This window comes from Dendrobium catenatum, unplaced genomic scaffold, assembly GCF_001605985.2.
Source record: "Dendrobium catenatum unplaced genomic scaffold, ASM160598v2 fragScaff_scaffold_976, whole genome shotgun sequence".
Taxonomy (NCBI): Eukaryota; Viridiplantae; Streptophyta; class Magnoliopsida; order Asparagales; family Orchidaceae; genus Dendrobium; species Dendrobium catenatum.
Window position 1 is genome coordinate 896,373 of NW_021319438.1, and position 20,430 is coordinate 916,802.

General features: G+C 34.6%; 1 protein-coding gene across 3 annotated transcripts in view; it reads left to right on the forward strand.

Moving 5' to 3' along the window:
• The first annotated feature begins 1,750 nt into the window (after positions 1-1,750).
• Positions 1,751-20,430, forward strand: part of LOC110101612 (WD repeat-containing protein 48) — a 70,025-nt gene continuing 51,345 nt past the window's right edge. The window contains exons 1-11 of one of the 3 annotated variants that reach the window (XM_020829577.2): positions 1,751-1,986; positions 4,175-4,275; positions 4,949-5,058; positions 5,246-5,401; positions 6,385-6,447; positions 6,521-6,610; positions 6,797-7,102; positions 7,242-7,339; positions 8,194-8,229; positions 8,570-8,690; positions 8,797-9,033. In XM_020829577.2, the coding sequence (XP_020685236.1) occupies positions 4,960-5,058; positions 5,246-5,401; positions 6,385-6,447; positions 6,521-6,610; positions 6,797-7,102; positions 7,242-7,339; positions 8,194-8,229; positions 8,570-8,690; positions 8,797-9,033 (1,206 nt within the window). In that variant the 5' untranslated portion in view covers positions 1,751-1,986; positions 4,175-4,275; positions 4,949-4,959. Of the gene's footprint in view, positions 1,987-2,501; positions 2,653-4,174; positions 4,276-4,948; positions 5,059-5,245; positions 5,402-6,384; positions 6,448-6,520; positions 6,611-6,796; positions 7,103-7,241; positions 7,340-8,193; positions 8,230-8,569; positions 8,691-8,796; positions 9,034-20,430 lie in introns of those variants that run through there. The other 2 variants (XM_028697604.1, XM_020829578.2) reach the window with 2 other exon arrangements.

The following is a 20,430-nucleotide window of genomic DNA, read 5'->3' on the forward strand; positions in this document are numbered from 1 at the left end:
ACTTAATATAAATTTATAATGATGGGTTCTAAATTAATGATTTTTTGTTCTTCGTTGCACACTATATTGCCCCCCCCCCCCTGGTGGTGGTGGTTTGGGCCCCATGACATATCAATTGCCCATTAATGATCCAAATGACAAGCATTAAAATTTTGTTGTCAGCAGCTCTGGGGATTGGCATTGCAGTATTATCTTATCTATTTTTTTATGTTAAGCTAATAGAGCGTTGCTATGCTTATGTCTTAAGTGTTGTAGTGCTCACACAATCATTTTTTTTATATAAATCTATTTTGTTAAAATTTCACCACCAGCATTTCCACCACATTCTCTTGCATGGTTGGGTGAAGAGAAAATGAGGAGAATAAGGAAGAGAGAGAAGGACGAAAGAGGTGAGAGAAAGTAGAGCTTGAGCTAATATTTTTCATCACTCTAGCTATAAAGCTATTCTAATCATGAAATTTTATTATATGTTTGTTTTCAATGATTCTAATTCTTAAGATTTCTCTCTCTCCAAATATGTTTAAAATGCATTATTTCTCAAATTTGTAAGTTTCCACTTTGTAACTTTTGATATATACAATATATTGTCATCCTAAATGTTTTGATATGTTTATATTGAGACTTAACATGTTTGTTTTGTACATGCCTTTTTCATTTGAAATAAGTAAGGTAAGAAGTATGAAATGCTCATGAGTCAATATAATAAATCTGGATATGAAATACATGATATGCATAAAGTTATGATTCATTTGGATATATGTATTTTGATTAGTACATTGGATTAATTTACATTATATGATGATTGTATTAAATGACATGTCAATTGCTATTGTATGATGAATGTGATTATACATGTTTGTGTAAACATAAAAGGTTAGATATAAATGATTAACTTATTCAAATTGGCTAGATAAATGTTATTATGTACAAAATGGTAGGCCAACGAGCTTTTCTTTAAATAAGATATTTGCTGTAATTCTAAAGGATATGAAAATAAAGTCATAAAAAGATTGAGTTATATGATATGTACATCAATGAACTATAAGAGACGTTCTAATATGAAAGCCACATAACTGTGATTGAGAATGATATGATTGATTCTTGCATACATGGATGAGATGATTGAGACTAATTCCTATAGAGCTAGCATACATGACATAATATAAAAAAATACCACAAAAACCAAATGTTTTGTCTTGCTTATAATATAATATGTGTAGATGATAGAAGTTCATGCATATTGATAAAATATGGCACGACAAGATAAGTGCATAATGATATAATTGATAGGAGCATATTATAATATTGATATGACAAACATAATAATACTTGATACACATGATACATTATATTTTACATATATTATTCATGAACATGATATGTTGCACTAGTACCATACAATAAGCATAGAAAAATAGACATAAAACACATGATATTAAATGATATGTATACTGATAAATATGACATATATAACTATTCAGTTATAATTTAAATAAATAATCATTTAATTACCATTTTCACAAATTATTTCAAAAATTTTATATATTATTTTAATTAAATTTTTTTATTAATCATACTTATAATTATCTACTTAATCAATAATATATTTTATTATTAGCTAATTATTTAATTAATATTTACACTGCCAATCACTTAATCTAATATTTACATTTTAAATTATATTACTTAAGCTAATGAAATTAATACCTAATTAAAAAATTAAGAATTAATCTAATTCGGCTTCCCATTTCCCGTAAGGTAGAGCTTCCCCTTCGGCTTCGCTGGTCCGCTCCGGGTCGCGTGAGATAGAGCTTCGAACGAGTCCTTGCCATTGTCTGTCAAGCGTCTGCTTTTCCTCTTCTAGATTTATTCGTTGATGTTCTGCTTCGCGTGAAGTAGAGTTCTCAAATAGTCGACGTTTCTTCTCCTCCTCCTCCGTCGTTGTTACTGTCGGATCGGAAGCCGCGCCGGGAGCTCGCCGCGAAGGTAACGATCCGTTTCGCGCGCTTATTTTGTCGGATTTAGGAAATCCGGGATTTAGGGCGAAAATCGCCGTGACGTAGAGATTAGACTTAACATTTAACTTTGTATTCTTTTAAGCGTTTGGCAGGATTTAGCTCAAAATTTTCCTAAAAATATGGCCTAAATTCTGCATCCAAACATGCCTTAAATTTCTCGCTCCTTCAGGTTGACGTCGTCCAGTCGGCCCTGCCGACGATGGCCGACTTTCTCTCCCGGTCGCCCCCTTCAGTTGCCTCTTCTATGCATTATCTGGCGCTCTTCACTTACTAAACCATCTTATATCCTTTGTTCTCCTTTTTCACTGTTTCGTATCTGCTCACCACTGTTTCTTGGGCCAATTTCAGATTTCTGAGATTTTGAAGTATACAAAATCATTGCCTCCCTGCAAGTTCCTGCATTAGTTGTTTGCCATTTGCTCTTGAAAATATTTCCATGTCTACTGATATTTGGATTTTGCTGCTTGAAATTCTATTTGGTTGTCTAATTAGTTCGATGTTTTTATAGAAGGTCTAAAATCTGTTGGATCCTAATAGATAAGACTAGGGGCAATATAGAGCAGCATTTGAGAGAGTTGGGCTTAACTAAGGATCAAAGTTATGGATGTTTGCTGGAGCTAGGGGTGTAACCGAGGTGAGCCGAGCTCGAGTCACCCCTGACTTGAGCTTAGTTAATTAATCGAATTTGAGCTCAAGCTTTATTTTACGAGTTTTAGCTAGCTCATGAGCTGGATTGTTTATTATAAAAGAAAGAAAATGATTATGATTTAAGCAATTATTATAATAACATGGTAAAAAATATTAAAAATTATAAAAAATAAATAAAAAATCACTTGATATAAGAAAACGAGATATAATTCTTAAACATTTTTAATAGTTTTGTACTTAAAATCTTGAATCTTAATATATTTTAAGTATATTTTGTAAACGAGTCCGCTTGTGAGCCAACGAATCGAGTTGGGGCTGGCTTAAGCTTGGCTTGTTAGCTCATTGAGTTTGGCTCACTAGCCAAACCCGAGCCAGCTCACGAGCTGAGCCTGAGTTGGCTTGACTGACTTATACCCCTGAATGGAGCCAAGCTCAAATCCATTTGAAAATTATAAATTTTGAATCAAGCATTGGGGAATGTTGAACCCCATCAACTATACATTTTTAAAAATTCTATATGCATGTAACACCCAATTTTTGCATGATAAAAGTGCAAAATTACTCAATTAAATTATACCCACAGCACAAACTTTCACAAAAATCATTAAAAAACACTATTTTGTTATAGTTGTCAAAATCATTAAAAACTATTTTCTTAAAAAAAATCAATATGTCCTAATTACCATTTTCCCCTGCTCTAAATTCTCATTTATTAGACTCTCTTGCCATTCTTCCATTGCTGAACTCCTTGGATTCACATGCATTTTCTCTATTTCATCAGAAGACGAGCCATCTTGAATGTTGAATTAAGTTTGAGCTTGCACTCGTTTAATTAGTAAAGTTTCAGCTCAAGTTTGCAGTGTCTGGAACTCCCGTAGGTGTTTTGTATTTTTATGATGCCAATTTCCTTTGTGATAAGTGAAATCAAAATATTGTAGTTGTATACGTTTTAGTTATGTTATAATATAATCTGGATGACATGTAAGAGATTAATTTTCACTCTTTATTGATGATTATTTTAGCTGATAAAGTCAAAAAAGTATTTCCTTCAACATTTAATTAACCATAATAAATGTTGGAAATCATCCACTTTTTTGATTGACTTATGGTTGTTGATAATAAAAATACGGCATAGCATTTTGATACAGAAAGTGAATAGTTCAGCTCATATTTTTGGAAAAAATTAATTTAGTTGAATATCTTCCTTAATAAACTCCATGTTCACTGAGTTTGTAAATCGCTTTGCAATTAAATATTAATGTAAAGTTTAATGGTAGTTGGGAAAGATAAATTTGAATGATGACATTAGAGGGGTTTGTTGAATCCAAATTAGTTATTCAAAATGATTTAGAATCAGAATAATGAACTTAAGGATTTTCTTTTGTTAAGTATTAGGTTATTTTTAGCTCCTTCATTTTAATTAATATTACTCTATTCCTTTTCTTGTCCTAGAGAGTTGTGTTCTGTACTCGCTGACTTTTTTTTTATATGATGAACAATTTATGTAGGAGTTACATGATCTTGAGAAGAAATGAGAAATGCAAGCAAATATTGAAAGATACCTTAAGAAATATTGTGGCCATTTGAATTATTCAGATCACTAAATTTGGTGAGTATTTGAGTATCCTCTTTATAAGATGATTTTTTTTTCTTGAGGTTTGGAGGATTTTATTTTTCCCTAGAATGGACACCATGTTATTTTATTGCGTCTATCAGATGTTCTTTTTATGTTTTCCACATGATTTCAATCTAGAAGGTTGACCAAACCAATCAAACTTTGTCATGAAAGTTGTAGCAGCTCACATTCTTGGTTGATAACAATTACATTGTATGGCATTATGTTAAGCTTCACTAATGGAATATTTCCTTCCATTGGTTACATCCAGAAGTTATAGGAAAAAGATCATGTAGTTATGTTCTATTACCCACAAATACATCATGTGGAGGATCATTAGGAAAAATATCCAACGATGATACCCTGCTATGTATCTTCTTATTTTCTTAATGGTTCAAATGCCTTTGATCATACGGAGTTCATGTAATTGAGTTTATCCATGGATCCTAGCAAGTTGTTAATGATGCTAACGATGGCATATGGGCTTTTTTTTTGAAGAATTATTATCTTTCACACTTATTTTAGGAATTGTTAGCGATCATGTAAACTCATTATTGGAGTTAGTCCTATTATGATTATTGATCAATAATCAGTGATTTTTTTTTTCAGTACAAAAGCCAACATTTTAGATATAGTTCCTTTGACATTTCTATGATATATGCAATAGGAACTCTTATAATGCATCGTGTGGCTAGTGCTGGTAACACGTCTAATTCAACTCGACCTCGGAAGGAGAAACGGTTAACGTATGTGTTGAAGGATACAGATGACACAAAGGTCCATGTTTCCTTCTCCATTCTCCTTAATTCTTTATGGAATATATTTGTGTGTGTGGGTATGATTGCTTCCGCATGGGTGTTTATATGTATGTGTACAATATTATTATCTATCCGCATCAAATTTCGCTTGGCCATTATTTCATCCCTTCCTGATGATAGATCACTTAAATTTCTGGTTTTTGCAGCATTGTGCAGGCATTAATTGCTTGTCTGTTTTAAAATCTTCATCTAGTAGCTGTGATTATCTTTTTACTGGAAGTAGAGATGGAACATTAAAAAGGTGGGCCATAGCAGATGATCAGGCTAGCTGCTTTGCAACATATGAGTCACATGTTGATTGGGTATGATCTTGAACATGAACTTTGGTATTTTTAAACATCTATGGTAGATGAAAAATTTATTTTCTTAGAGTTTGTCTTATATATATTTTTTACATTTTAGGGTCATTCCCAGCTACTCATACAGCAGCATACATTTTTCAGTTTAATTTTTGATTTATCCGTTACCATTTATTGATAAATTTAATCTGCAAAATCTTTCTGTTTTTTTGGTTCTATCAACATGATTCTGTTATCATCAGTACTTATATCATCCTGTTTGTAAAGTTTCTTTTTTTTTTTCTGAGCACGAGCTTTTGCAAAATAGATAATCTTTGTGTACTTACTTATCATAGTGCACTTTTATTTCAGGAGTAACTTTTGTAATGTGATATAAATTGAAATAACCTTTTGAGTTTGTTGTTTTATGTTGTCGTTTAGAATGTAATGTCTTGCATAAATTTTTTGTGTAACCATTTTCTTGTTCAATAAGTATATTTGGTTTTATAGCCTTTAGAGGTAAGAGCAGGTTGGTAAAATGGAGAAGAGTATTATGTGAGATGTTGATCATGGAGACTTAAAGATTAATTTTATGAAAATATGATTAAGTCGGTGATGTTGTTAGTGACGTAATGTTGGCCTTTTAAAAATTCATTGGTAGCTAAGTTGAGCTTGTAAAAATGAAAATTTTACTTTGATGTGTGACAAACCAGAATATATAAATCAATAAATTAGAGAAAAAAATTGGACTAAGATTTAGTGAATATAAAATAGTTGAGAGTAAATTAGGTGGTTTGGACATGCACAATAAAGTGTGAAAATCATACTTATTAAACGAATAATAAAATTATTGAGGAAAAATGTACGGGTTAGATGGGCAGAAGTTCAAAGTTATTGTGAAGAATAGGTTTATGTTTTGTTATGTTTTGGCTACTTCCCTGATGATTGTTCTGTTTTACATGATAGTATCAAACTTATGTTAACCATCAAAATTTCTTGTAATGCAGGTTAATGATGTAGTTCTTGCTGGTAACACCCTAGTTTCATGTTCCTCAGATACAACTGTCAAGGTTTTTGCTTTCACCAAAGAAGGTAATTTGGCTATTATGGTTGTGCGCTTTATTAATCCATTTTATGTTGCAGGTCTGGAATAGTTTGTCGGATGGTGTTTGCACCCGAACCCTTCGTCAGCATTCTGATTATGTTACCTGCCTTGCTGCTGCTGAAAAGAATGTAATTCTTTTACAATATGAAAATGTCTTCAATTTATCTGTGTGTGTGTTTTTTTTTTTCTGTTTTGATTAATTTTTCTCCTTTACCCTTATATTGAGGTGGGGTTTCATAACTATTCTCTTCTCCATTTACATTGACATTTGTTTCTCTAGGTTTCTTATCCTTTTCTAGTATATTGTATTTTAGAGCAATGTTGTTTCTTCTGGGGGACTTGGTGGGGAGGTTTTTATATGGGACATTGAAGCAGCAGTTCTTCCGGTTGCCAAATCTACTGATGTTATGGATGATGAAGGCTCCAATAAACTGATTAATTCAGGAAACTTTGGACTTCCCATGACAAGTTTACGTTCAGTTACATCAAGTAACATGTCTGTGAATAACGCACAATCACATGGTTACAATCCTACTGCAGCCAAAGGCCATAAAGAGTCTGTATATGCCCTAGCGATGAATGATAGTGGAACTTTACTTGTTTCTGGAGGAACTGAGAAGGTGCATTTAGTTTCCTATTGGTTGTATCTTCATTCCATGCCAACATTAGTGGAGGAGCTACTACAGCTGTTTTTTTTTAATTGTATTTTTGCAGTTGTCTGCCCTTCTCTTATTTAAGCTGTTCACTCCTTTTCTTTAGGTCATTCGTGTTTGGGACCCCAGAACTGGTTCAAAGAATATGAAGCTAAGAGGGCATACTGATAATATTAGAGCTTTGTTACTTGATTCTACTGGAAGGTCAGTAGATGCATTGTTCCTTTATATCTTCTTACGCAAATACTTTTGCAGTACTCCGTTAACTGCCTGTATAAAGCATTGATCTGCTGGTTATTACCATTGCTAAGAACATAATTCAACATTTTCTTGCTTACATTTGGTTCTTGTAGCCAGCCGTTTTCTGAGTAGATGACTTACCTATGTTTAGTGAGGATTAGCTTTCTTGGTTTCTATTGTGTCGTGCTGGAAAGTAGACTGTTATAATTTAATAATTGGATGTTGCAGGGTCGTATCTAATTGTAGTGCTGTAACTAAGAGGACACATTTTGTTTCTTAATAGAGATTCTTTATAATTGTGTCAGGCTTGCAATTACTTGTTAATTGAGTCATGCTTAATTGGTTACAGTGTTTCCAAAAAATTTAGACTTAGACTCAATTCTTCCAAACAGGTTTATCCATACGAATTTTTTACTATCACCATTTTACAAATGAATGATGACCCGAGAAAGTGGTCATTTTTATGAATGACAATTTTGCAGATTATAAAATTATATTTGAAATGGACTTGGTACATTAATATCAAATTTGCCATCACTTCATCTTTGGGCTTGATTGTGGCGTATGCCACCCTCATAATTCTGCATAGAAAATGCACGTCAAACATGCATAATAACATTAAGACAGTTTTATCATTGTTTTTATTGTTAGGTTGGGAGGGGCTTGAAAAGGACTTAGGTGGAAAGTAACAATGCTTGTAGTTCTATAGTTTGTTCTAAATGATACATTCCAATTGCTTCTTTAATAGCAAAATTATTGCTGAAAGCTATACAAATTCTATTTTTTTAATCAAAATTTACATCATGTGATGTTATCAGGTTTTGCTTGTCTGGATCCTCTGATTCCATGATACGGTAACTATTCTCCGTTCTCTCTCTATTGCGTTGCCATTTCTTTAAGCAAACAACGAAATGATTGTTGCCCTTGGTGAAATTAAATAGGATTGGGATCACATTTGAAAATTTATTTCTTTCCGTATTTTTTTGTGGTTAATTATATTGTAAAAATGGTTTGTAAAATCAAATATCTCTTAGCATGCCATTGCTCTGTTCTTGCCAATGCTGGACATGTAAAATGGTTCAATTTTCATGTCTTGTTTGGAATATTTCTCTCTTATTATAACTTTTTTCTCACGCTGAAAGTAAGGCTTTCCTTAGAATGTGCTGATGGTGCCTTTCTTTTTTATCGATATAGGTTGTGGGATCTTGGTCAGCAACGCTGTGTGCATTCTTATTCCGTGCATACAGATTCAGTCTGGGCACTTGCCAGCACACCATCTTTTTCTCATGTTTACAGTGGTGGGAGGGATCTTTCTGTGAGTAATATGTTTCCCGTTGTTTTGAGATAATCTACTTGTGCCTTAGTTTATGCTGTCGTGCCTAACTTATTTGTTGTTTTGGTTGCTTTGCTTATTTTCTCAGTTATACCTTACAGACTTGTCAACTAGAGAGAGTATTCTGTTATGTACAAATGAACAGCCGGTTCTGCAACTAGCTTTGCAAGATGATGGCATATGGGTCGCAACAACTGACTCATCAGTTCATAGATGGCCAGCTGAAGGAAGTCACCCTCAAAAAGTTTTTCAAAGAGGTGGTTCGTTCTTAGCAGGAAATTTGTCATTTTCAAGGGCAAGAGCTGTTTTAGAAGGATCAACTCCCGTAAGATTGGAAATTTCTACTGTTTCTTATCTATTAAGTAAATATACCTTATGCACGTTACATGAATTATTTATTATGCATGTATATATTTGTGCGTAAGTTCTTTCAAATAAATATACTTTTACTACTAAACATGAATATGATGTAGTCCACTTTTTTCACGGACCTGATAGTTCCATGTGCTATGAACTCATTTTGGTGGTGTTATGCACAACCTCTGCATGTATGGATGCGTGCATAGGCTCTATCCAACAAATACCCTTTTGCTATGAAACATAAATGTGATATCATCAACTTATGACAAAATCTGATAGTTGCATATGGTATTAACTCTTTTCCATGGTGTTCTACGCTACTAAGCAATTTTGATACTGTAAATTTGTAACATTTGTTCAGTTTTTTGAATAGCTTTCTTGAGAATATAGATGTTTAATAAGTTATTGTAACTATTAGGTTTGATCATTAGGTTTTTGTGTCCACTTGTTTCTCATTTTTCTATGGTGGGCGCAGATTATACCTGCTTTTAGTGATTTATGGTTTCTTATACAATAAGTCTGCTTTAGTGATTTATGGTTTCTTATACATCTTATTGTTATCGCTTAGATTTTATTGTTATCACTTACACCGAGTAGTGTGGAATTTACAAGCTTTGCTAGTCATTTATTAGCATATTTAAGTCATTAGTTTGATTAAAGTTTTTTTGAGATGTTTTTATTATTTAATATATTTTTATTCTCTTTCCATGATTTCCTTTCTACCTCACCAGTCTGGATGAATAGGAATCTTGATGATGACATCTGACCATGGAAAGTTTACCAGAGATGAGGCCATCGATCTACGGCCATGATCGCACCACTTTATTTTTGAGTTATTAGTTGTATTTGATTTATTGTTGTTTATTTTTTGATTTTACCCTCACTTGAGGGAGTAGGTGCTTGTGATCCCAGGGGGCACTTTTTTCTTTTGTTTTATTATTGTACTTTGGGCTATTTATAGCCTCCTCTTATTCTTGTGATGGTAAATGATGATTATGAAGAAAATTTTTCTGCACTTTGTTTATGAGTTGTGAGAGTTCTTGAGAGAGCTTGCTTGAAGTCCATAGGTGAGGGCAACGGAATACCCACCAGCCGCAAGAAGTGTCCGGGCTCGTGATCTTCTTCCTCCGCCATCTCTTTTTCTTCCCTCCAACCTTCTAGACGCCGGCCTAATAAGACCCCTCTCCTCTTCCTAGCCGTCGGCCCTTAGACCACCATCCTATTAGCTGTCGGCCACAAAGGCCTTGCCCTCCCCTTAGTCACCGGTCCACACATCAAGCTCCAATCCCAACCCTAACCCTACCCTAGCCGCCAGCCACAACTCCCCTTTGCCTCCAAATTTCAAATTACCACATTATTGTTTCCCATGTGCAAATCACATTAGGAAAGTATTAAAAGCTTATTCCTTTCATTCGAAATTTGAAATTCTTTCCTAATCTACTATGCTTATTTTAGGAAAGTTACTTAAATCAATTTTTTTTGAATTTTAAATAAGTTTTGATTTGAAATAATCTTTCCTAATTTAAGGTTTTAAGAAGGCAAGTTTTAAATCCCCACCTAAAGCCCCCCTCTTGCCCCAAGCATGCCGCCGGCCCCCTCCTTCCCTCCCTCTATCCTATATTAATTCCCTTCCCCCTTTGGAGCCCTAATCAACTCCCTCATCAAAGGAACACCTTTCCTTTCCCTCCTCATTCGAAATTCAAAATTCAAAACCTCCAATCCCCTCCCAATCAAATCTAAAATTAAAGTTCAGATTTTGGGAAATACTCCCCTCCCTTTCTCTTTACACGCCGGCCCCCTCTCTCTTTCCCCCCTTCCTCTTTGCTCTTTCAAATTAATTTCCCTTCCAACTATTCCTCCTCCGGATTAATTTCAGATTTTTTCAATTTTCTGAAATTAATTTCAGATTTACTAATTGATGTCTTTCCTACCACACTTCCACAAAAATCTGAAATTTCATGTTCTACTTCCTTTCTCCATTGTATGGCGGATCCTGAACAAGACCACGGATTTGTCTACGACGATCAAGGACAAATTGATATCCTCAAATCTACATTCTTTGACGTAAACTTGGAGATCAAACAAACCGTTGAAGATTACGTCGAAAGGATTATCTTCTCCTTCGCCGCCGCAATCGATGAACAACTTTCTCCCATTAAGTGGCAAATTGTCTCCAAATCTTGATAAAGGTGAGCCTCTTCTCTAAGTCTTTGCTTTTCTAAGTCTTCTCTTTCATTTGTGGCATCATAAAGATTGTGCAATCTATCTCCGTTTAGCCCATATCAAGAGTGTGAGTGAGTGAATCCGATTAGTGCCTAATCTATATGTTAACATAGGGATTTCTTTTGAACTCCTCCATGCAATGCTAATTGTGATTGGAACTGATTATTTGTGATTCTAACTTTTATCTTGTAATTTGTCCTAAGCTTAAATCATCTCTTTGTTGTTTTAGTATTTGTTTAAATCGTTAAAAGTAAACGTAATTATTGTTGCTCTAATTAAAAGGCGAGCATTACATATTTACTCACGCATCTTAATTCTACATCAAAGCTTTAGCTGTGTATTTGTTCTACCCGTGAATGATTCTACAATGATGATGATGTATAAAATCCTTTGCTGATTGATGCAGGATGTATTGACATCTAATATTTGACAACAACAAAGCCCAATGATTTACTAAGATGTAAAAGCAATAAAATAAACCAATTATGTTCTGAATGAAATGTTAAGTTCTCTATATGATAAATGCAGAAGAAGGATCAAACATGCAAAAAAATGATGAAACAACCAAGAGGCCAAATCCAATTGTGGATCTAGTTTGATGCAAATAACAAGTATCCAGGATTTAGTGACCAAAAGCAGTAGAAACTATATTCCTAGATTCTAGAAGATGCAAGAGGTCAGGTATTCCATTCCTGCCGATTCCTTGTAGATGTTGCTTAATCTAGATCTCTTGCAGTGTGCTGATGATGACTGATTTGCACGCCCAAACTGGGAACATATTAAGAGCAGGCATGAATACGATGGAAAAGATGAGAGCATGAATAAATAAAGGGAAAATGCCAAGAATTGAAATGGCTAGGTCTGATTCCTCCATCCTTTTTAGGCTTTCATGGGCTTCATACATTAGAAAAAGTTGATTCACCAAGAAGGGTTTCTACATCAATCATAGCATTTTAAGTAAAATAAGACAACCTTTGCATACCGGAGATAAAACATGCTATGCATTTTTATGTGATGGACAATCTATTCCTGCTTTAATGTAGCATAATTTGAAGAAATAGATAACCATTTTCTAGTTTTTGGTGCATTATTCTTTGGCATACCCTAAGATACAACACTTCCAGTGAAACTTAGTCTGTTCCATTATTTCCTGTAAAATGTTGTTTTTTTGCCTCCAGAAAACCCTAAAATGTCATTTTAACCTGAGGTCATATCATTTAGAAGTTTCAAAATGCAGACTGAAAACATATATCAAACTTCACTTTAAATCAAGTAAAATAAAGATGCAGGGCAATTAGTCTATTTTTCTTCTAATGATTACATAATTATAGTTCTAAATCAATGCTCCGTGGCTCAAAAATTTTACCCTAACAAATGTTAGTACTGATATAACTTAAGCATCTTTGGGATATGCCATTGAACTCCTCTATGGATAGTGCGTGCTACCAAAGGAAGGTCTACCCAATCCCTTGTTAAGGTACCTCTGAAATTTTTGATCTTGAGGTGGAATGACATGCTAATCAAGCTCGGGATGTTGCTCCTACCTCTGCCAACCAAGTTGCCAAAAAGACAATAAGAGCATTGGCATCCATGCATGTCAAGGTATGAGTATACTAGTATCAATTATCAACTCACTTCTTAGGTCCAATCAGCTTCATAGAGTGCTAGGCTACTATTGACATTCCTGTGAGATTTGGGGTATGCCATTTAACTCTATGGATAGCAAGAGTTACCATGGGAATGTTTACCCACCACTTATCATGGTACTCCTGAAATCTTTGACCCTGGGGAGGAATAATATGCTATAATCAAGAATGTCCTAGCATTGTAGCTCATGCTTCTGCAGCAAAGTTGCCAAAAAAATAGTATAGGCATTGACATACCATGGATATGAAGTTATGGGTATATTGGTATCAATGCCCAGCTGTCATTTAGGCTCAATCGCCTTCATTAATTGCTAGACTAGTATTGACATTCTTGGAAAATTTATCTCAATGCATCACTTATTGTCAGTTTTGGTATGAATTGTCCATGAAGCTCGCTTGTTAGCCTATTTTTGATATGGGCAACAAAATATTAAAGTGACGAACAATGAGAATATATTTTGGTGTAAGGCAGGGGAGTTCCCTCCTAAAAAACACTAATAACTTCTATGACTAATTGATTCAAATTTATACCTATCATTGTTTACAACAAGATTTAAGTATTGTTGGCTTTCAGAGTATGCATATATTTTGCAAATGACTCAATAAAGTTGCCAAGCTTTGTTATAAGTTTTCAATCTTCTTGGATATTTACTCATGACAATCTAAAATGTAATCATGCTCGTAATATATTGGCTAAATTGTTTTTCGTAATGATCACCTAATTTTAACTTGACTTGTGATCTTTAGCCAGATACTATATTATTATTATTATTATTATAGAATATTTCCTACTAAACATCACAACATATATCACCAAACTCTATTAAGCCCTTCATTTCATCATCATATGGGAATGATGAGCTGTGGAAATTGAAATCCTGATATCCATTTTATTTGAAACTAATTTTTGGAAGATCACGGGTCCTCATTGTAGATGTCGGGTTTAGAGATGTTGTTAAGTTGCTTCTCCTGTATTATAGAGGCCCTAGGTTCAAGTTGTGAAAATACAAGAGAGGTTGTACATATCATCCTCTCCCTAAACCTTGCATTGGCGGGAGTTTCATGCGATTTGCATGCCCTTATGGACCTTTTGACTCTGCAGAGAGCCCATAATTCAACCCGATAGAATTGATGAAAAAAATGGAAAACAAAATTGAACATAGAATTGGACAACAGGAACCTTGGCAGCTTTCCAAACAAGCATCAACAGGGTCCTTTAGTGGCTTGGATTGTGCTTCATCTTGCATTAAAAGAACTGAAAAGAACATGAACTTACACGGACAAGGAATGTATGGGACTTAATTGCTCACTTGCAAGTATGTAGATGGAACTTTCTGATTGCCTCTAGAACTGTCCCGAAAGCTCTTAATTCTTCACATAACGGACTAACAGAAGTTGAATGAAAATGAACTAGGGCGGTAGTTGCTCTATTTATAGGCGAAGAATATTCTCAGTGGGGGCCTTCTTGAACACTCACATGTGCTACATGCAAGCAAATTAGCAATATTTAGGCATACAACAAAGTTTAAGATCACACAAAGTTCTAATTTGCAAAACCCTCGCCACCCTCATAATACGTACATGCATGCTGGCATAAGACGGTTTTAAAAAAAACTCTTAACATAAAATTATTGTGTGCATTTTAATGACAAAATATTCATGCAAATATTCATTCTAATAATTAAATCCAAATAATTTAAGCCTTGCATGTTCTTCGTGAGATGTTTTCCAACTCAATACAATGCTCGGAAAGTGTTTCAATCCCCTTGAAATTTGTGCACATCATTTGAAAGCCAAAAAGTACGTTTGCATGTGTTTTGACAAATGTGCCAAGTGTATGAAATTAAAATCTAAGAATCTTGTATGGACTAAAAGCATGTATGAACATTAAATTTCCACTTCTTTAAGATGCTTCTATAGAATTTAAAATACTTGCAGTCATTTTGGAAGTTTAAACCTTTTTTTCAAAATTTAAACTCAAACTCGATATATATGTGCTCTTTACGGGCCACCCTATCTGTATGGTGTGCTCATAAAAAATCTCACATTTCAGGACCTTTCCTTCACATTACAAAGACTAAGAGCCTATATTACTTGAACCCCATCAACCTGATCATTTATAAGCACGAGGGCACAATCGACAAGGTTCAATACATTAAAGTCCATCAAGCAAACCCCTGTGATGGGCTTGGTTATCACACATCATAATTAGAGAGTTCCATTCAAAAAATTAATCTCTCAATTTCAAACACAAATGTTTCAAGCAACCATACTCCAGTGCTGGTTGTGTTGACAATAAATTTGAATGGGAGGACGGTATCATCAAATTGCCTTGAAACTCCAAAAGCATATTTTTTTCGGGCTTTTATATTGATAAAAAAATGTTCGCTTAAAACTTAAAGCAAGCATTCATCTTCCCTTTATAGCAATTTGATAAGAGTGATAAGTTAAACATACTCTCAGCTATAAAGAGATGATGTCATATCAATAGTATTGCTATAATCACTTTTAAAAGATCTCACATTTTTAAGTACGTGGCACGGGTCTTCTAGTCAGGTGATTTTATTGCTAAATGACACCACTATTTTAGCAGTTGTGATATGGGCTTACTTAGTAGTTTCGTCGTATATAACATCATTAAATTATGTCTAGGCCAAATAGTGCATGATATCCAATGTCTTAGACCTTGAGTTGTGAATTATATGGTGCACTTGGTAGGGCACAAATCTCCCAATTACCTATGATCGAATTAAAATCATCCTCTTAGGCAAACATCCACTCCAATTCTACTAGATCCTCTTGGACGTGTGGGCCCCAAGAATTTGCTTTTGATTCTTTTTTAAGAGCTTAGCTACATGTTGAATTTTCAGAAGTTAAGAGTAGATTACAAATAATAAGTTACCCATATATTTCATCCCCATTTTATGAGGACTTTATGATATGGTTTCAGATTTTTTCATACCTGCAAACCTCTATGGTTAATTATCCCTACTGTAGAGAGAATTTTCAATTAAGACTAGCCAATGGACACTTAAATTCTTTCTATCTAGTAACATTAATTTTTGGTTCAAGGTTGAAGGATATTTATCGTCTTTAGCTTAAAGCTGGTGAGGGGGATGTTGACGAACCTAATTAAAATCTAATGTTTCTGTCTTCTTGGGTTATTGTGGAGGCTGATCTACTTGGTCAGCGAAGGTGTTCAACTCAACTTAACAAAATGATCCTTCTTGGCAGATAGGGCTTGCTTCGTACAAAATTGCCTTCCATACTTGGGTTGGATTTTTTTTCTAAGGAGATAGTTTCAAGTGCACCTATGATACATTACTCAAGGGGGTTGGAGCCATTGGCAACATCTAGGCTGTGGTTGTGACCATAATATAATGTGCAATTTTACAGTGAAGGCAACCGTTAGAGTGCCCCAATCATAATTGTTTACCCGTAGTATTATTTGATGGCAAAATCACTGATTAGAGGACATATGCCACATCCTCATTGACGTGAGTTCTATTGAGAGTGATCATAATGGTTCGCTTGATAAGACTTTGAGCCTTTGTGGCTGAGGTTAATCTTATCTTTGTCATACCATTATATTTTGCGGCATGTGGATGGTTGCTTCTTTAAGCTTAGGGTGATAAATTTGCTTGTGTATTTTTTCTTGCAATTTTTTGGATATATGTAGATATGGGCCCCACAATGTTTTCTTTGAGATTTGGGGGTGTTTCAAAAATATTGTCCCATGCAGTTAAGATTAACTATAAAAAAGGTCATTATCACGTGGGGGTGGGTGGTGTGAATTCAAATATTGTCAGCTCCAATTTTTGTGAGGATGATTGGACTTAAAATGCAAAGAATTGTACAACTGTTAGGATGAAGTAATTTTGATTTCTAATTATTTTTCAGTTTGCGTAGCATTTTCAAGCATTAAATTTAATTATTTACATATTTGTTCAGATATATATGGATGATTCAATTATGATAATTTCACTATTTTTTCTGACTTTCATATATTTTGGTGTAGATTCATTTTGTACTTATACATTTCATAATTCACCTGCATGTCCTTCGATGTGCTTGCATGATACATTGATGCATTTTTTAGTGCATTTATATAATGTGCTTGCATATTTTTTAATGCTCTTAGATACTACACTTGCACAATTTTCAATGTATTTTCATATTATACTTGCATTCTTTTTAATGCGCCTACAAGATCCAATTGCATGCATTTTAGAGCATTTCATAGTGTGATTGCATATTTTTAATGTGATTACATGGTAAATTTATATACTTTTTGGTGCATCTGTACGTAGTCTTGCACACTTGCTAATCACTTACGTGGTGCTCTTGCATTATTTTTGATGCATTTGTGCATTGTATTAGTGTGCTTTTAAATGCGCATACATGATATACTTACACACTCTTTAGGCGAAGAGAACATTTAAGCTCAGTTTATTTTAAACTCGTGCAGTAGTCTAGTCTTTAGATTCGAACATTAGTAGATTAATTAGATCACTTATAGGCGAGTTTGAATGTGGCACTCATACATGCTTTTTTAATGCATATGCGTGGTGCATTTTCTTGTTTCTAAGTGCATATGCATGATACATTTGTACACTTTTTTGCATTTCTGTGATGCAATGCACACGCTCAATTTTCGGCGCCTTTACAAAAGTTCTCATACGTTTCTTGGTGCACATGCTTGACACAGTTATATGCTTTATGAGATTTTGTAGCGATGTTGTGATGTGTGCACGGCTGGATGATGTCTAAATTTTGATTGTTTGTGCGAACGTTTGCCATTTAAAATGCATAAAGTTTGGACTGCTGCTAATATATAAAGTTCAACAACAAACACAGGCGGCTGAGCCAAATGCATGACTATCTATATTTCTAAAAGTGCGGTTTTCAAAGGAGAACTTGATGTTAGTTAGCCATTCTCATCATCACTCATGAAAGCTTCATTAATCTGAACATATTTTTTTCCTATTTTGGTGTCCATACCTGAACCTTTGCAACTTTTCTCAACTATGACACTCTCAAGCTCATTCTTTACATTGTCAGTGAGGGCAGGAAGTCGCCAGTGTTGAGGTGGAGTTGAATGGGCAAATTATAATAGAGAGGAAAATGAGTGGAAGTAAAGGGAAGATGGTGTTAGTAAGAGAAAATATGGAGAAAAAAGAGATATGTAGTGGACATATCGATACGAAAGTGTGTGGATTGTTGTGGGAGTTCGTGGGAATGTGTACAAGTGTTGGTTTGGAGAATTGCAAGTGGTAGTGAGAATGATGAGTGGTTAATTGGAGTATGATATGAAGTGAAGGGGGAGGATCAGAGAGAGAATGTGAGGTGGGGGTTTTGTTTACTACTTTTTTTTTTTGCAATTGTTATTTCTGTCCATATGGCCTTCATGCATACAGGCTAAGACGCTTTAGGCAGCATCGAATACATGGGATTTGGTGGATTCAGCTGGCAGGATGCATAGAGTATGATGGGATAAGGTGATTTTATTTGAGGTTTTTAATAAAATAAAATAAAATTAAATAAAAAGAGCAATCAGTATGTGCATTGACTCATTTTTTGTAAATTTTTTGCAAATTCTCGTCGTACGCTTGCCTTAAATTTAATGTTGTCAACTCTTGTGTAGGTGATTTTTTTTAAAATTTCGCTCGTGCGGTGGCCTAGGCAATATTGATATCATTTATGGGTAATTTCAACATTGTGGAAGCTTCAACATTGTCTGTTTTGTTAATTGGGCAACGATTTGGTGATTTCAATTGCAATAAAGCATTCTATTCCAAGCTTGTGTGATGTTGCATCCATCATTTCTAGTTTTTGTCATGATTGATTGAATTGGTCGCAAGAGGTTTTTCTTGTATAATTTTGACACTCCATATTTATCGACGTTGTTTGTTTTGTGTAACAACTAACAAGTGACAATTTAGCGATTTTTGCTTTAGTCGGTGCATTTTGATTTAGGAACATACGGGAGTACGTGATGCAAGACTTAAATGCTTGAATGATGTAAATTAAGGATTTGCACGCTTTAGTTTAGAGAACAATATTAATTAAGATTTATAGGATTTGCACGCTTTTGTGTAACAACTAGTCTCGTTGTTAAGAAAGGTAGGGGTAGACCTAAAAAGACTTGGTTAGAAAATATTAGGAATGACCTTTCTTTATTAGATTTAAACGAGAATTTGACTTTTAATAGGACACAATGGAGAAAAAGGATTCATGTAGCCGACCCCACGTAGTGGGATAAAGGCTTGATGTTGTTGTTGTTGTTGTTGTTGTAGAGATTTAAACGATGAAATAAAACAAGAGAGCGGTGAAACAAGCTTAGACCAAGTCACACATAAAATTTAAGGCCACAAAATAATCAATTACTCTAACATTGCATACATGCAAGGTTTCAACGAAGAATCCCTACGTTAACAACGAGACTAGTCACTATGGAAAGATCCCTCACTCAACTCTCTAGATCACTAGGCTTTAGCGGAGGAACATTAACCCAATCTTCATGAATCGAATAAGACCACAACTGAGAAGCAACTATGAAGATAAAATAGTTGGAGGAAGAGTTTACCCAAAGAAATAGGAGATACGAAGCTCTGGTGTGGTCGTTTGGGTGCTTGAGAGGAAGTGGACAACAACCATGGGCCTTCTAGATATTGTTGGACAACAATCTGGAACTTATGGACATCACATAAAGGTTCTCCGATTGTTGGGACAACAAGTGTCTGTGGAGGAAATCTCAATACAGAAATTTGCTATATCCAAAAAATTTGGACAACAAACGATGATTGAGAAATCCCTTGGGATTAAATGTCGGGAGGGGGATTTGAAGAATTATTTTCAAGAGGGGATGCGGGGTGGTGAGGTTGCTTCTATCCTTCCTTCCTTGGGTGGGGTATCAAGTTAAGGGCCATGGTGGAGAGAGGATGTGGGGGGTTGGCCAAGACTAGGATGGGAAGGCCTTTTCCAAAATCTGAAACTAAATTTCAAATTTGAATAAGGGGGATTAGGGTTTGGAAATTTGAATTTTCAAATAAAGGGAGAAGAGGGAAAGAGCTCCTTGGATTAGGGAATTAATTAGGGCTCCAAAAGGGGAAGAAATTTATTGTGGGATAAAGAAAAGGAAGGAGGGGGCCGGCGACATCAAGGAGGGATTGGGGCTTGTGGAGGGGAAATCAAGGCTTGCTTGATTTAGAATTTTAAATTAGGAAGGATTAATTTAAATCCCATCTAATTTAAAATTCAAATAGGACTTAATTTAAGAACTTTCCTAAAATAGATCCTCTTAGTTAGGAAAGAATTTTCTAATTCAAATTGATTTAAAATATGAAATTAGACTATCCTAAATTAAGAGTTGTCACTTATGAAAGTTATTCAAGTAGGGATTTTGAATTGTGGAGGCTTGGGGAAGGAAGTGTGGTCGGTGGCTAGGTTAGGGTTTGTGGGGTTTTGGTGGTGTGAAGGTGGGGGAAAAAAGG